The 16,300-nt window shown below is 32.7% G+C and overlaps 2 protein-coding genes across 3 annotated transcripts; both read right to left on the bottom strand.

Annotated features, from left to right (window-relative positions):
* Window positions 1-2,947: 2,947 nt before the first annotated feature.
* Window positions 2,948-8,257, bottom strand: LOC118041809 (uncharacterized). Of its 2 annotated transcripts, XM_073404662.1 has the most exons (10): window positions 7,631-8,257; window positions 7,474-7,551; window positions 7,354-7,395; window positions 7,160-7,262; window positions 6,753-6,817; window positions 6,620-6,664; window positions 6,410-6,517; window positions 6,217-6,304; window positions 5,704-5,750; window positions 2,948-3,251 (listed from the first exon to the last, which is right to left on the bottom strand). In XM_073404662.1, exons 1-10 carry the CDS (start codon window positions 8,168-8,170, stop codon window positions 3,210-3,212), a joined length of 1,158 nt encoding a protein of 385 aa, XP_073260763.1. In that variant the 5' UTR covers window positions 8,171-8,257; the 3' UTR covers window positions 2,948-3,209. The 2 variants fall into 2 exon arrangements, 1 of the variants encoding a protein (XP_073260763.1); XR_012167952.1 differs by lacking the exon at window positions 2,948-3,251 and having other exon boundaries at window positions 6,372-6,517.
* Window positions 8,258-11,204: 2,947 nt separating this feature from the next.
* Window positions 11,205-16,070, bottom strand: LOC118041812 (sec1 family domain-containing protein MIP3). The gene is made up of 7 exons (XM_035049306.2): window positions 15,829-16,070; window positions 15,560-15,703; window positions 14,882-15,031; window positions 14,243-14,743; window positions 11,919-13,457; window positions 11,770-11,838; window positions 11,205-11,484 (listed from the first exon to the last, which is right to left on the bottom strand). Exons 1-7 carry the CDS (start codon window positions 15,874-15,876, stop codon window positions 11,356-11,358), a joined length of 2,580 nt encoding a protein of 859 aa, XP_034905197.1. The 5' UTR covers window positions 15,877-16,070; the 3' UTR covers window positions 11,205-11,355.
* Window positions 16,071-16,300: the final 230 nt, after the last annotated feature.

Genomic DNA, 16,300 nt, shown 5'->3' with positions numbered 1-16,300 from the left:
ATTATTTATTTTATTAGTATCATTTATGAAATTATATTTTTTTTCAATTTCATTTTCATTCAACTTTTTAAATTTGTAAGATTTGTTTAGCATCGTTATTTTAATAACTTGAAAAAAAATAAAATATTAATAAGTTATTTTCCAACTTATTTTCCATTACATAACTAAATACTGAAAAGTATTTTTCAATTTATTTTTCATTACACTACCAAACATCAGGAAATTTAATTCACTTTTCTATAATTTATTTTCCCAGAATTTACTATAAAAAGAGAAATTATTTTCCAACAAATAAATGGGCCTAAATATTTATAACAATTATGTGATTTATATCCTCCAATGATAAACATTTATAGCAATTTTTTTAAATCCATGTTTTTCAGGTAAAAAATATATTTTTGAGTTTAGTTTTGTTTATTTTTCTTTTTGTATATTTTATATTTTGGAATGAAAACGTGATTTTTTTTTTTATTAAAATCTAAATTTTTATCATATTTTTATAGAACAAAAAATCATTCATTGATGCTTTCCAAAAGTATAAAAAAAATAAAAGAAATGATTAAATCAAAAAATTATATAAATAATTGATAATAAAATATATATCGATAGTTTCTAGTAACAAGCTTTTAAAAAAATTTCTATGAATTAAATTAATGTATAATTTCATAAATAAATTATTAATATTACATAAAAGCTATAATGTTGGATAAAATGTTGTCATAATTTGATAAAATTGTAAATATTATCTTAATGGTTTCATTTTAAAATAAATAAATTAAGAAAGTTAAAAGGTGATGGACACCTGTAAAAAAAACATGCTAGAAGATACTGGACCTGACCCGAGAGTAAAGAGTCAGGCCCGTGTTACTCGTTATCTTTTTTTTATTATAGCATACAGCACGTTTTTTGTCTACACAAATAATTTGTCATCCACTGGTTTATTATCAATCATCTTCGGTAATTACAAGATTAGAGTCCGAGTTTTAAAGGAAAAATATCTATTTTTTAAATATGTTTTCAAATTTTTTTTATGGTTGGAATATAGTTGATGGAAAATTTTCCTTTTTCCTTTTCTATTCTTAATTTTCTCTCTTTTCTCCTGACAAAACATAAAATAAAATGAAGTTTAGGATTAAAAACAAAATTCTAAAACAACAGGATTAGATATGTAAAAAAGTTTTTGAAGCTTTAGGACCACACTAAAATTTTATTAAATGGGATGATAAAATAATAAAAAAATAAAGTTCGAAGATCAAAAATAAAAAAACAACTCATTATAAAATAAGCAGTGTTATTCGCAGTGGTCTTAGAGAAAGGAAATAGTGCGCTCACAGTAAAAAAATGTTTTATTTTAGTTTTTCTTTGTAATTATGATTTTAATTTATGTTTAAATTGATATATTTACTAGAAATAAAAAAAATAAGTGACTCCATTTGTATTTCAATAGATTTTGAGTGTAGAAAATTGTTTTTCTAAGATAAGCTTTCGATGTCTGGAAAATATTGTAACTTAATTTAATTTTTTAAAGTATTTTCTTTTTAAATCATAGTGGCATTTTATTTTTCAATAAAAAGAAAAAGCTCTTTTAAATTTCATTGTTATAAAACTTGTCCTAATCCATGTCCTAAAACCACTAGTTTAATTTAGTAATTCGTAGACGGTAAGCCTAGCTTGGATTAGGTTTTTATGTCAAATGAGTAGGGAATAGATAACTGGATCTAGCTGCCTATGTTAAAATATTTTATTTGATCTTTTAAAAAATTCAAAATAATATTATTTTAATTATATTTTCTTTAAAAAAATTAAAACCAAGTCATCCAATTTAACTCTCTAACCTCTAATTAAAGCTTTGGATCGAATTATAAATCAAGCTAAATTTTTTATAAATATATTCTAGATCAACTAAAAAATTAAAATTCAGATTCACATATCTTGCTTGTGTCATATTATTTACCACTTAACATATATCTTACCCATCAATTTATTTAAAAGTAAACATATATCTTACCCATAAATTATTTGATAAAGTTATCTATATATATGAAAACGATACAAAAATAAAAAATAAATTAATTTTTTTAAAAAAATCAAAATTTATCCGAGGGCTAAGCATGCTATTTCCAAAAACTCTGCTCCCTTCATAGATCGTAACCTTGCTTTATGTGTTATGGCAATTGTAATCCTCTGCTCCATATTTTCAAAGATATTTTAAAAATGAAAATGAAAACTAGATTTGGAAAACAAATGGATAAGCTTAGAGAAAAGGCAAGACTCTTAGTCTTATATTAATTCATTGCAATTAGTTTTCAGAACCCATTTGAGAAATTACCCAAGATTCGAAATTAAACCCATCAGCCTATCTTTTTCAATCTCGCTAGGGCTTGCTCCATCTTCTCTCCCATTACAATTCTGAAAGCCAAATTTCACTCCAGACCGTCATTGCAAAACTTCCCAGTTATTCCATCAAGCTCAACACTACGGAGGAAACTGTTTGGTTTGTGAAAACTCAAAATTATGCTTACCAACAAAATGATTTCGATTAAATAAAAAACCTCTAGAACGAAATGCATGTGAAACTAAATCAGCTTTTCTATACCAAATAATTTCTTGACAAAAACCAACAAGTTTGAGTGCTGTAATTGTGCTGGGACCATATCACTTCAGGTGCACTTTGCTGTAGTAATCTACAGCTTTGGATAATGACTGTATTGAAACAGGGAATCCCTGCCCCATCTGCATGAAACAAAGGAAATTGGTTCGATTAGTTAGAAAACTAAACGCCTAAAAGAAAAGACCAGTGTCATGCATGGCTGTATTTATTTTACATGCTAAATATGCACACAGTGCATGTATCCATCACTCAGACATCCACAATATTTAAATCAAACAGTGGAATGGAACACCAAACACACCAGCGAGTGAGCAAGCGGGCAGACATACACAACTATTAATAAAAAACAAACTCATCATATAGTTGAAGCACATTATTATTCTTGCAAACCGTATTAAAAACTGATAGCACACTGGAAGCTATCTAATATATCATTTACGCCTCATAATCCCAGAAGCAAAACGTATTTTGGATGTTGGGGCCCATAGCTTATAAATGGTACTAGAGCTGTACAGGCCCGCTGCCTTGTTTTTCCTGACTTGCATTCCACATTGGTAGTATAATAAGAAGATTCTAGATCCCCATGGCCCTCTTCTTCTTATCCCCTCACATGGATATTGCCAGCAACTTGAAAACTCAACTGCATTGTGGAGTACTAAGAAAATTCACTGATTTCAAAATACAAGCATCTAAATAAGCTCCAAGTGCAATGACCAAGCCAGTATTTAGAACAGCCTACTCAGATAAATGGCGCTAGTATCAAATCCCAATTGGAATTCATCAGAAAAGAATCCATCAAAAGGAGGAATGTGAGCAGAATCATCTAGTCATTACAAATCAGCTAGTTCCTAGGATAAAAAGAGAGAAAAATGACGGCGAAATATCTATGCACAACAAATAAAAATCAAACTAGTTGTCAGGATAGGAGGATGTTGGAACAAGATTTGTCTAATTGAAGCAAGCTAGTAAAAAACAAAGATGTTTAGTTTCACCATGAACTTATTGACGTTGTTGTGATCAATGTGAAAAATTTTACCACTTTGGTTATTGGTATAACAAGAAAAATACACAAACAAGTTACAATGCAATAAAAAAACACTCAAAATGTCTGTTTATATCACTGTAGGATGCCACCGTTCAATTGTTATAGGCAGTTCTTGAATGGTTTTTGTTAAGAACTTGTAAATAGGAACTAGTTTTGTTAAGAACTTGTAAATAGGTGAGCTAGCACAACAATAAAGATGACTCATGTGGTTGGTTCTATGAAAGGTCCGAACTATGAAAAGTACAAATCTTATTACTTTATGCTTCGGAGTTCATGCTCGTGGCCTCAGTATGATCTTCAGCATCAATAAACTGCCCAGCCTAGTTCACTATTTAACAATAGATTTATCTCCTATCCTATTTATAAACTCATCACTAAGGTTTTTCTTGTTTTGTTCATTGTTTTTGTGCAAAGCTCCAATTTGATACTTTTGCATAAAAAGCTTGCACTTCTCATTATTTGGGTTTTACTTTACATATCCAACTACACTACTAAATACACTAAGAACACAATATTATTTTGTTTCATTAGTTTGTGATTCGATCTTATATGTGTGAATCACAAGGAATATTTACTTTGTGGAGGGAGAAAACAATACTACAGGCAAACAACTGTAGGTATATAGGCTAAAACCAGGAGAAAATTGAAACTGGAACAATAGAATAAAGCTTAGGGTTTCTAGAGAAACCTCAACATCATTACTCGGAAATTACAAATAGTTAGGAGACAAAAGTGTTAGAAATTTAGTTTTCAATGAGGCAAATGAGAAAGGAGATTTAATACTTTGAAATTTTGATAATAAACGTATATTTTGGGACACAATGCAAAGGAGAGGATACTCTTTGCTGATCAGAAGGAGTATTTTTACTTGATGCCAGTGTGTGTTATTATTGCTCTACACCAAAAGCAATTTAGAGAGGTAATCCACTCAAAAGCCCTCCGATTACATTCCTTTTGCACTAGCCAGGGCCTTTTTTGAAGTAAAAACTTTAATGAAGAATGCTGGTCAAGAAGCACAAAAAAAACAAGATTTATCTCATTTCACAAGACAGTGAACGTGCTAAATCTATATCTAGGAAAGGATCTTCAGAACATTACTCTCTACACCAATAGTTGATGCATCCAAAGAGAAATAAGTTTTTTTTCTAATTACTGGCATTGGAGTTTTAATTCCGCGTATCCTAGTTTTTTGCTCATAAACTTGGCTAATTTAATAATTTTTCTTACTTTGGATTAGAAATCTTACTACTGTTAAAAAATTATAGTATATTAGGAATTTGGAATATCAATTAGAAGTCTTTTATTATTTGAGTATTCCTTTTCCTATTTGGATTGCTAGTTCCTATTAGTTTAGAATTACCAGGGGTTAACTGTAAAAGCACCGCCTATTCCATGTAGTAATAATAAAAAGGGAAATTATGAGTATTTTGGTTTAGTTTGAGAGATGCAGCCTAGAATATTCTCTCTTTCTTTTTCCCAAGTGAAAACTTTTGCTCTTGCTTTTTCCTCCTATTTCTCTCTTGCTGTGGTAACCTCAAGTTCCTACTCACAGCTACAATAACACACTAATTCTTCATAATCAAGCCTCTAACCAACCCTAGTTCCCATAACTACAACCATAGCTCACAAATTCAAACCTTTGTGAGACACAAACTAAAAGCTGTCCGGCTTCAAAAAAACAATTCTGATCTGTACACAAGTGTATACTCCTCCAGGCCCCCATCTTTCCCCAATATTGAACATGCTAATAACAAATAAAACCACAACTTTGAGAACAGATACAATGTTCTAGTCTAGTGCAATAAAAAGCAAGTGCCAATTAAGCTGCTTTTTTCAAAACATCTGATGTGAAAGAATAACTTTCTCTTCATTCCAGATTTCAGAACTTAGAGCTACAAAACGATACTTCATGAACACAGGCAGTTGGAATAAATCTAAAGTTCCAAAAAACAATTTATGTTCAAACTACAAAGATCGACATACACACATGTCCAAAATCAATCAAGAAGTACTCCAAAGTAACTTAGAAAAGGGTTTATATGCTTACAGTGCTGCAAATATGGAAGGAGTTGACGTATCCAGCATATTTGGAAGCTGTGAGAAAGTAGATGAAATATTTTTGTTAGAATACTTTGGTCATAGGCAACAAGCGGCACCATAACTGTTCTTTATTTACACAAAGAAGAGCAGATAAAAACAGGGGAATGCTGCCGTCAAATAACTGTTACAATCATTTGAGCACACTCCTAAGACATGTAAATGTTAGTCATTAAGAAACCAATTCTCCTAAAGGAACGGGATTACTATGTTTGGGAAACTAGGGTTGCTTGAGGCAAAAACCCATCTAGCTGGCAAAGACCAGCTACAGAATGGTTGATTACAGCTTTGCAAAAACTGCCTTCACCTCTTCCCTATACTTTCAAGATCCTGAATTATCTTGGCTAACATGATAAGGTATCATATTTCCATTGAGCATTCACCTAATTTCATAATGCATCCAAGATCATTTTACCCCACAAAAAAAAAAATTACACACAACAATAGAACAAATGCTGCTTACTCTTCTTTAAGCCTGCAGGCTTTGCTTGCAGAAGAGCATTCATAAATGCACCTACATTCTCGCGCAAAGACTCTTCTGTAAAACTTACCTGCAGAATGGCATTGTAACAACATCAAAAGGGAAAAAGGTTCCCAAACTCAGTTTTGAGAACATACCTTTAAAATGAAGTTGTCTTGGAGCAAGATAAGCGTACCTTTCCAAGTCCAACATGCACAATTGCTGTTTTGTCCATTTTAAACTTAATTTGATTCTTTTTTGCATTCTTTACTGCTTTAGAAACATCACTGACAACAGTACCTTGCTACAATAGAAATTATTTGAAGTGTATAAGAGAATGGCACAAATCAGTGATCATTAATAAATGATAGTTGCATTAATTGATGCTTGAAGATGATAAACTCACTTTAAGATCAGGCATCAAACCTTGACGATTAAGAATCTTCCCCAGCTGGTGAATAGGGAAAAAATTGTTTAAACAAACAAGCAATAATTTTGACCAATCAAATAATTTGCAAGAGCAATTCAGATGTAAAGACCTTAGCAATGCGAGGGAAAAATTGTGGAGTCGTGAAACAATGATCAAAGTCAATCTTGCCAGCTTCTGCATTGTGTAAATTCCAAGATTTAGTTGGTCAGAAAATATATCTCGAATTGAGATTCAGTATAGAGAGAGACAGTATAGAGAGAGAGGTGAAATGGTTCCATCTTGGTTTTGTACAAAAGGAATAACAGTATTCACTGAAACATAAGAAATAGAAACCAGTCGAACTGGAAGAAAGGACCCAAAAGGGACACGCTAGAAGAAACTTAGACATAGAAACTTTCAAACCCTCTCCAATTTGGCATGGTAGAGATGGCATTATAGCCGTGAAAATTCTCAGTTGTTCTTATCATTAACACTAAAAAAATACACCATATAGAAATAACAGGATTGTCCTCTTACTTGCAATTTGATCAATAAGTTCAACACCTCCAACAATATCAGCTCCCGCGGCTCTTGCTTCATCTGCATCTGCACCTTCAGCAAAGACAGCCACCCTGAGAGCCTGAACAATTGCAACAGTTATCAGGTATGATAAAAAAAATTAAAATGAACAGAGACCCATGTCCAGAATAAGTTTAAGAAAAAGAAACTACCTTCTTACCACCGTGAGGCAAAGCCAAGGTGCCGCGAACTATCTGCAATGTGTATAAGAAAAGACATTGAAATCCATTGCAAAGAAAGAAGAAAACACAGGAAGAAATGATATAACATACCAGGTCAGATCGAGATTTATCTATACTCAATTTTACATGTGCTTCAACAGTCTCATCAAAAGTATTCCTGGCATTAGCCTGAACAATAATTTACTACACAAATTAGCAACTCTTAGGAGATAAATTATTATCAACGAAAATGATGAGAAAGGAGGACCTTGACTTGCTTAATAGCCTCATTCAAGTCAAAAAGAGGCTTCTTTTCCTTCTTAACAGGCTTGATTAATCTAGGAAAAGGCAGCACCACTTTTCCCTCCTCTTCCACAACCTTAAAAGCTCTTCTCCCCAGATTCCTCCGCGCCTCAATCCTCATCCTCTCTCTCTCCATATCAACATTATGTGCGTCCCGTCCTTGAACCCTGTCCTCCGGCAGCGGCGCAACCCGTGGTGCGTATGACACTGGAGTTATTGAAATGGATGGAGGAGCGTCCTTCATGTAACGGAAGTCCTCCCGACTCCAACCTTGTTCTTGCTGACTTCTTCTTCTGGGAGGTTGTTGCTGCTGTTGTTCTTGTTCTTGGGAATTTTCTTGGCTCTCATGTTCAGATCTTACTGGGTAAGAGACTGGTTCGATTATTAAGGGATCTGGGTGTTGTTTTGGTTCAGAGCAAAAATATCTACGGAAATGGGAGCTGGGCAACCACAAACACCTGCGGCCACCCTGCTGGGACAATAGGATTTTCATGGCTGCTGCCATTTTGATGTTGCTACAATTTACAGACGGAGGGGGATTATCAACATTTGGGCTTCTGGGATTTTTTGAGGTTTAGGGTTTAATACTTTAAGCCTCGTTTCTTAAAGAAAAAACTATTCTTGTTACTGATTGAAGATTTCTATTTAGTCCTTGATAATTATAAACTCAACAATGTTACACCTTAACTATTATAAATCTTGCAATACTACCCTTTCAGGAACTTGAGTGAACATTATTGGCCTTAGCATGACCATAGTAAAAACATTTGGGAAGATGGAGAGAGAGACGCGTAGAAAAACATCACTAAGATAGTTAATCATTAATAAGTTTTATATGATTCAATTAAAAATGATAAAGAATCAATAAACATCACCACATGATCTATTAAAAGAATTAATTGAATCTATTATAAGTTTTAAAACTAAAAAAAATAAAAAATAAATTTAATGGACTAAGTCAAAAGTTCGGATTAAAAAATTATAAATTTATTAGAATGGAACCTTCATGTACTCTTTTTTATCATATATAAAGCTAAATGAAATTTTATTATAATATTAGTGGTCTTAGAAACTATACATCTTTAAGTTTTACATTCATATATAGTAAATCCAGTAACCTATCCATGCGAGAGCGAATGATGAATTTGAAATAAGGCTTTAAAGTTTGCTAGTAAGTAAGGAAAGTTTAAAAAAAAAATCCATATGATTTATGCATTTTTATAAGAAAATGATTTAATTACATATAAAATCCTTATTTTGCAAGGGTTGTTTAAGGTAAGATCAACTAGGCAACAATTTTTATTTTGTAAAGATTCTTTATGCATAAATAATCATTATTATTCAAGGGCATTAGAAGTGGTTTTTTGTTTATTTTTTTCAAAACATATTTTTATGCTAATAGATATAACTTTTGATTCAATTTTTTTGGATGTGGCTAAAATTTTGGTTGAATATTCTAAAAGCCCTTTCTCTGTAAGTTTTTGTAAAATTAGAGTTTGAGAAGATCTTATAATAAAGCTCAAAAACTATTATATAGGGATTACATTGTTTTTCTAGTTGATTTAGAATTGTTTTTTTTATTTTATTTAGAAATCTTTCAGAAGACTTGGATTATTCAAAAATAATATTTCGTGAGGCGAGGTTGCTCACATTTTTAATTATTCATCGAAATCTTTAGGACTTATCAAATATTAATTATCTTTGTGGTGTTCTTTCTTATATTTTTAGTTTTTTAATTCTTTATAATTAAAAGGTTGAGGTTTTATCAAAATAATTAGCTCTTTAGTTTAAGTAATTATTAGCTCGAGTTTTTTTTATTTTTTTTTGTATATCTTGTATGTGAATCCAAAGGCTCTTAGTCTCTAAGTTCACACCATGAATTCTTAAAGCATCCACATCCATGAATTTTTATTTTTTTAGTTAAAATAACTAAAAAAAATTTTAGTTAACTTTGTAAAAAAAATAATATTATAACACTCATGCTTTTAAAAACAGAAAGCCAAAAATATTTTATTATTGTTTTTTAAATTGATTATTTTGAATCATTTTTTTAAAATTCAAATACTATAATAGTTATATTTCAACAATTATATTCCTAACAACTATATTTTTATGTATGTTATTTTATATTGTTGATAGCTTTTAAATTATGTTAAAGAGTTTTTTAAATTATTTATTGACAAACTTTTGAAAATAATTATTTGATTATAATATTAATTAAAAAATGCATAAACTTCAAGAAATATTAAAAATTTAAACACTTTTACTGATTAGGTCAACTGCCCCACCCCTCATTGGAGGGTATTTTACCCTTTTAACACAATTGGTAAAAAATATTAAGAAAATGATGCACAAAAAAAAATTAAAAAACAACACAGTTTTAACATAACCATGATTTTAAATATTGACTTTTTAACAACTTTTATTGAAAATAACGATTGTCTATTCAAGAAATCAAAAGTGAAATTAACATATACAAAAATCAACATAAAATTCTATGAAGATCCAATGGTCAAGATATAAGATTCAAAATCTATTGGATAAAAAATAAGATGAAAGATAAGCTGAAATGATATGAGAAAGAAATAAAAGAAAAGGGAAAGGGAAAGAAAGAAAGGAAGGGTTATTGAGAATATACCGAGGCTCTCTTTTTACACACATGATACAATTAAAAAGATATCAACAAGATAATTCTAACCGCGTCCATGAAAGATCACCAAAGAAGATCATAGTTGATTAGTGATTTTGATTGGAGCTAACCAAAACCTAAAAATTATCCTAAAACAAAATTACTAATCAATTATGACCTCATTCAATGGTCTTTAAAAATCATCTTCTCTAATTTTTATAATAGTACAAAGTGTGTAAAAAATAGAATCTTGGTATGTCCACGATGAACCCAATTTTTTCTTTTCCTTTTTTTTTTTTCATGTCATATCAACTTATCTCATATTTTATTTCTTGACTTGTGTTAACTTTATAAGTTAATTAATTTACATTAAACATGTACATTTGATTTCTGAAACAACTGTCATTTTCAATATCTACTGTTACAAAACTAATATTTTGAATCATGATTTTTCAAATAATTTTATAACATATTTCATTTGATCAAAACTTTTACCAGCTTGCATTATTATTATTATTTAAAAAAAAAAAAAAAAACTCAATTTTGAAGAGTATTCTGACAATGACAAGATGAAACTAAATTCGAAAAAGAAAATCCATAATGTGCTGAGTGAAGATGGAAATTGCAAGACAACACATTATTTTCAGATAAACTTGTTATTTGCACCCTGCATTTTCACCATTTCATCAAACGAGCCGTTTTACTATCAATTTGATCAAATGAGCCCTCGTATTTTTCATTTCAGCCAATTAAATACAATTTATTAAAATTGAAAATTTATGTCAGTAGTCTTCTTTACTGTTTGAGTCATTATCATTAACTTACCCTTTTATTCTCGTTAATATCATCATCACTCACTCCTTCATTGAGTGCCTTTTTTTTTTTTTTTTGGTATGCTATGTTCACTTGATTGAAATCGAAAATACAGAAACTCAATTGACCAAAGTGAAAATGAAGGGGCTTTTTGATAATTTGATGAAAGCCCATGGCGTAAAAAATGAGTTTTACCTCTTATTTTCTTTGGATCTATCTTTAATAAGTCAAAGAACTGTTCTACAGAATCACATGTAGCTAGAGTCCCCCATTAGTAAGGTGAGCATGTCGTCAGGAGTTAAGAATGTTGTTCCACCAAGAATCAACTCTACGTCGGGTCTTCCACTCTCAGATAATGCCTCTTGAACTTCACGCACCTTCTCAACAGACAGGGGAAAAAAATGGTTAATTTTTAGCTTTCAATTACTTTGAGAGCTATATTTCTACAGGAAAAACATGAAGCTGTTAACATGCAAGTAATCTATGATACCAAATGTTCAATTAAAAAACGCGTTTAAGAAAGATAAGAGAGGATAATGGTGATGGTGAGCTAGTCACCGAACCTTAAATTTTTTCAGGACAGACTTAATTGTTTCGTTTAGAGAGAGAGAGAGAGAGATGACAGGAGGTACAAAAGTTGGGAAAGCTCATAAAATCCATACCTCAGCCGCGTTGATGCCCCCAACTACAAAAACCATAATGATATTTTGGTCGGCCAGACTTGGTTTTGTCTGCAGAATCCAAAAATAAAGTTCAGAATATGTATCATGATTCATTAAGTATATTTAGAATTTACGAGATCGGAACTTGCCTGTCCAAGACCAAATCTTCCAAATCCACTTTTAAAAAGTCGCCCCACGGTAGTGGAATGGTACTCCAAGCCGGGTACATCATACTTTCCCAACACTCTGGTCAGAAGCTTATAGATTAAACTCTTATTTGAGTCAGAATCACCAGTGAAGTTACTTTCCGAAGAAAATGTCCCTTCTCGCAGTGATAAATTCCTCTTAACAGTAGATAACTTGTGAAGAGATTTGAAAAGGTTGTCCACCCTGTCAAGCAACTCCAGCTTCAGCTGCATGTCACTATATGCCTGTTTTTTATCCTTCTTATCATCATCTTCTTCTTCATCACCCCATTTGCCCCATTGATCATCATCAAATTCTAACAGATCAGACGATGCTTCTATTGTGTCTTCAGACTTTTTTCTGTTTAAGTTAGCCTCAAGCTCTTCTGTTAGACCATCGAGAAACTTAAGTTTCACCACTGGTGCATTTTTGAGAATCGCATCCACAATAGCTTCCTTTAGAAAATGCTCCTCTTTCCAAGAAAATGGGCCACCAGACCCAGATGTAGGGAAATTCTCACCAGCTAATATATATCCCACTGTCATAAGGAGCAAAGCATCTTTAAAAGAAAGTAACCCTTGCAAATGCTCTGTTTTCTTGTCTCCATCTGATCCCAGCATGGTACTCTTATGGATAAGATCACCAATTTGAGCTCCAAGACTCTGGCTTGTATCTCCTGCAGTGGCACTCAATATTTTCTCAGCACTGGCAAATGCATTCCATCTGGTACTATGTAATTCGTCAAGCGCCACAAGTACAGCTGCTCCTAACTGAATTATTCCTTTATTTCTGATTAATGATGACTGGCTTTTTGCCAGTGCTCTGATCATAGGTTGCAACTCTGATTTTGTAGCAAAACCAGGACGAATTTTTACATTAACAGTGATATTTTGCCGACGTAGTGTTTCCTGAAGCCACTTCTTTACCAGCAATGCTCCATCTTTTGTTCTTCTGTCCAAAATAGCTTCCATATATGGTGTTCCACGAAATGTTTCAGTGGAAACAAAGGATCCATTTAGCAGCTGAATCTCAGAGAGAAAAGACTTCCCATCATGAACTTTATTGCAGAGATTTACCAAGTCCACAGTTTCAGGAGAAGAATTGCAGGCACCCCACCCACCTAGAAAAGCTTCAATTCTTTCTGCAAGCTGAGAATCATTTGTATCGGATTTTTCTTCTTGTAATATTTTTCCAAGTGGTATCTGAACATCAAGAGGTGCACGTTGTAGGCTAGAAGGAACAAGTTTGAGTTGGGTTTTTGAGCCTTTCATGGAGGAATTGGATGTTGTTCTTTCTCTTCGGGGCAAAGATGAAAACATACAATCAACAAGTGAATCCCCATGGCAGCATGGAGTAAGGAGATCAAATGTGCGATCAATGAGTAACAGCCCAGCAGAACGTTTACGGCGCCCCACATCATAAAGACTTGACATGTCTGTCATAATCTTCCCAACAGTCTTTGATAAATCACCAAGGGAAAATATTTCCGTTTTCAGGTCCATCTGCAAATTTCAAAAACCAAAACCAAAGCTGTTACACTGAACTGTCAATGATGTCACAGTAAGTAACCAAAAAAATGCAGGAAAGAAATTGGAGAGATGATTTGTAATTTGCATTCCAAGCTTTAATATAGTTTAGAAAACCCCATAAATTGTAAGATTTCAACAACAGCCTACTTTAATGATTGTGTATTTGGCAATACCTTGCGAAGTGCTTTCTAGCTGAAAATGCATCAAATTGATGTCTCCTTTTTTTTTTTTAAGGTTTTGACATTCCATATCAAAACCATCAAAAAAACACCCAGAAAACATTGATTTGATGCAATTTCTGCTGAAAAGAACTTTGCCAGAGCACATACAAAAATCACTTATGATCCTGCCTCCAAACTGTACTCAGCTGCCAGTCAAGAACATGCCTGAGAAATGCTTTCCATAATGAGAATACTTGACTAACATTATTTTTTTCCTAAAGGAAAAATGCTTCTGGAATTTACCAGTTTCAGTTCTGAAAGAAGTAAGATTGTTCACGGAGAATAACTCTAAATGTGCTTTAGAGATTTCATCCCTTTGAAACAAGAAAATAAAATAAAATTGCCAGGGTTTTCATCATCTCAGCTTTCATATAATCCAATGTTTTTTATACTGTGATAATATAAAGAAAAAGAACACTGTGATTATAGAGGTATTTGCACAAAACTCTCAAGGAAAATATCTATAATAAATAAACTAGTGTACACTGAAGGAGGAAAATAAACTTGCATGTGTTTAAGAAGATGCACACTCGCTACCTTAGCAGCCAGATGGTAAAGAAAATGCGCTGTAAGAAGGGCCCCAGGAGGAACATCATCACCATCAGGAGGCACTCCAGTACTTATAGGAGGCAATCCAGGGCTAAGAGAATCCTCATGTTTGGCTGACAAGTATGCTTCAGAAACTGAACCCTCTGAAGGCAACACAAAAACTTTAGGAGAAAAGGGACACAAAATCATGGGAAAGTGATGCACCGAAACGACCAATTTTTTCCCTAAATATTCTGTATGGCTATCTCCAAAAAAATATTTCCCACTTGAAGTAGCTTCAGAGTGAGAGACATCCTCTTCACTGGATGTGAGCCGTGACCATCCTTCATCTTCAAAGGTTAAACTTTCCTGGAAGTTGCTGACCTCTGGGTGTGAAGCTTTTTTCTGATTCTTCTTCACAATCTCCTCATAATCTTGAAGAAGCAAGATTTCATACTCATGGAATGCATCCGGTCCCAGAGGTGAATCAGGGTAAGCTGATTGGGCTAGCTACAATTGGCAAAGCATTTAGTAAGATTTAACCTCACAAGGCAAATTAGCAAATTATAAGTAGAATCCATAGATATCCTCTCAAATATAAGAAGTTTGGGATTGAGGCTTAATTTTTGTTGCATTCCAAAGAAATACCTCAGAGATAGATGTAAATACTGTACATTGATGAACACCTTTATGTGTACTCAGGCAACGTAGAATATATCGATGTGCATCGCTTAGTAGACGAGATGTCATAACCACAATTTTCAATGCAGGATCGGAATTTGAGTTCCAATTAACCACCTAGAGAAAGAATCCATGTGCAAAAGTGCTGCATGAGACTTGAAATTAAAAAAAACAAAAAAAGGAAGAAATAACATGACATGCGGCAGTGAGATAGCTTTATCTTAGTTAGAAAAGTAACTTGGCAACGTCCAAATTGATCATAGATCAAACATGGATACACACAGCCAACAGGTGTATGTGATGTGAGTGTAAAAATGTTTAACTATTGGTGCATTTTTCATATACAAGAAGCGTTTCTTTGAGCTTTGAGATTGTTCAACATTAAACAATTATACTGTAATTAAAAAGAAAAAAACTATAGTTTGTTTCGTCAATTTGATTCCATCTTTTTCTACGATTAGTATCACAGCCTAATTCAGAGACAAGAGAAGGAAACAAGTTCTGCTGAGCGAGTTGGTTTTAGTTTAAAGCTTCTGGGGAGAACTAAACGGCATGAACTTGATGATCAGAACTATCAAACAAAGCAAATGAAAATGTCGATTTACTCCATTGATGTTATATATATATTTTGAAACAAATGCTGACCGAATCAAGCGAACACATGTTTTCCAGGCTGCAAATAGCTCTCACTCCAAGTTTGAGTAGCACAGGAAATGCTCCAGCGAATTGGAAACTTTCCGTGCATCCAGAATCGAGATAAAGAATGGCACCCTCAACATGCTCTGATATCTAACCAACAAACATAAAATTCAGAAACATATAATCAGAATTGTAACTGAAGAAAAACAAAATGATTCAATGACACCCAATAACTAAGATCTAGAAACCAAAATTGACCAGAAAAGAAACCTTACTTGGGCAATGGAATCAAGGCATGATTTGATTACATCGACCACAGCCATGTTTAAAATGAAACCCACTTGTCTTGCAGGCCTAAACTCGTTGTGACTCCCAGATCAAGATTTGGACAGAAAGAAGGTTTCTCTGAAGTGATTTTCCAAGGACCGATAGCTGAGGAAATTCCACTGGAAGCAAAAGCATTAAGAATCTACAGAGCAGTGCTGATGGAAAGAAACACCGCAGGGAGAACCCCAATAGAATGTATTGATGCAACTAGCATATGGGCCTGAGTCCGGTCGAGGGTCCACCAAGAAAATTTTGCTGTTATTTTTTAGCCAACCATAAATGTAAACTGTAAAATCAAACCAAATGGATTGTACAATTAAGGCCCCACCAGAAGCCCAAACCCATTTTATTGATGATTTTTATTTTTATTTTGTAATTCTTGAAACCATGTAGACAAAATATATTTATTATTTCTCTCGG

The sequence above is a fragment of the Populus alba genome, chromosome 14 (assembly GCF_005239225.2).
Source record: "Populus alba chromosome 14, ASM523922v2, whole genome shotgun sequence".
Taxonomy (NCBI): Eukaryota; Viridiplantae; Streptophyta; class Magnoliopsida; order Malpighiales; family Salicaceae; genus Populus; species Populus alba.
The sequence above is the reverse complement of the archived record's forward strand: the minus strand, read 5'-3'. Positions and strand labels throughout refer to the sequence as shown.

Coding starts and splice junctions, on each gene's coding strand:
- LOC118041809 (XM_073404662.1), bottom strand. CDS start 8,170: ATGGCAGCAGCCATGAAAATCCTATTGTCCCAGCAGGGTGGCCGCAGG. Junction 7,396..7,473: donor ATAAATCTCGATCTGACCTG/GTATGTTATATC, acceptor TACACATTGCAG/ATAGTTCGCGGCACCTTGGC. Junction 6,818..7,159: donor ACTTATTGATCAAATTGCAA/GTAAGAGGACAA, acceptor TACACAATGCAG/AAGCTGGCAAGATTGACTTT.
- LOC118041812 (XM_035049306.2), bottom strand. CDS start 15,876: ATGGCTGTGGTCGATGTAATCAAATCATGCCTTGATTCCATTGCCCAA. Junction 15,704..15,828: donor GCCTTGATTCCATTGCCCAA/GTAAGGTTTCTT, acceptor TTTGTTGGTTAG/ATATCAGAGCATGTTGAGGG. Junction 11,485..11,769: donor GGGGCATCAACGCGGCTGAG/GTATGGATTTTA, acceptor TCTGTTGAGAAG/GTGCGTGAAGTTCAAGAGGC.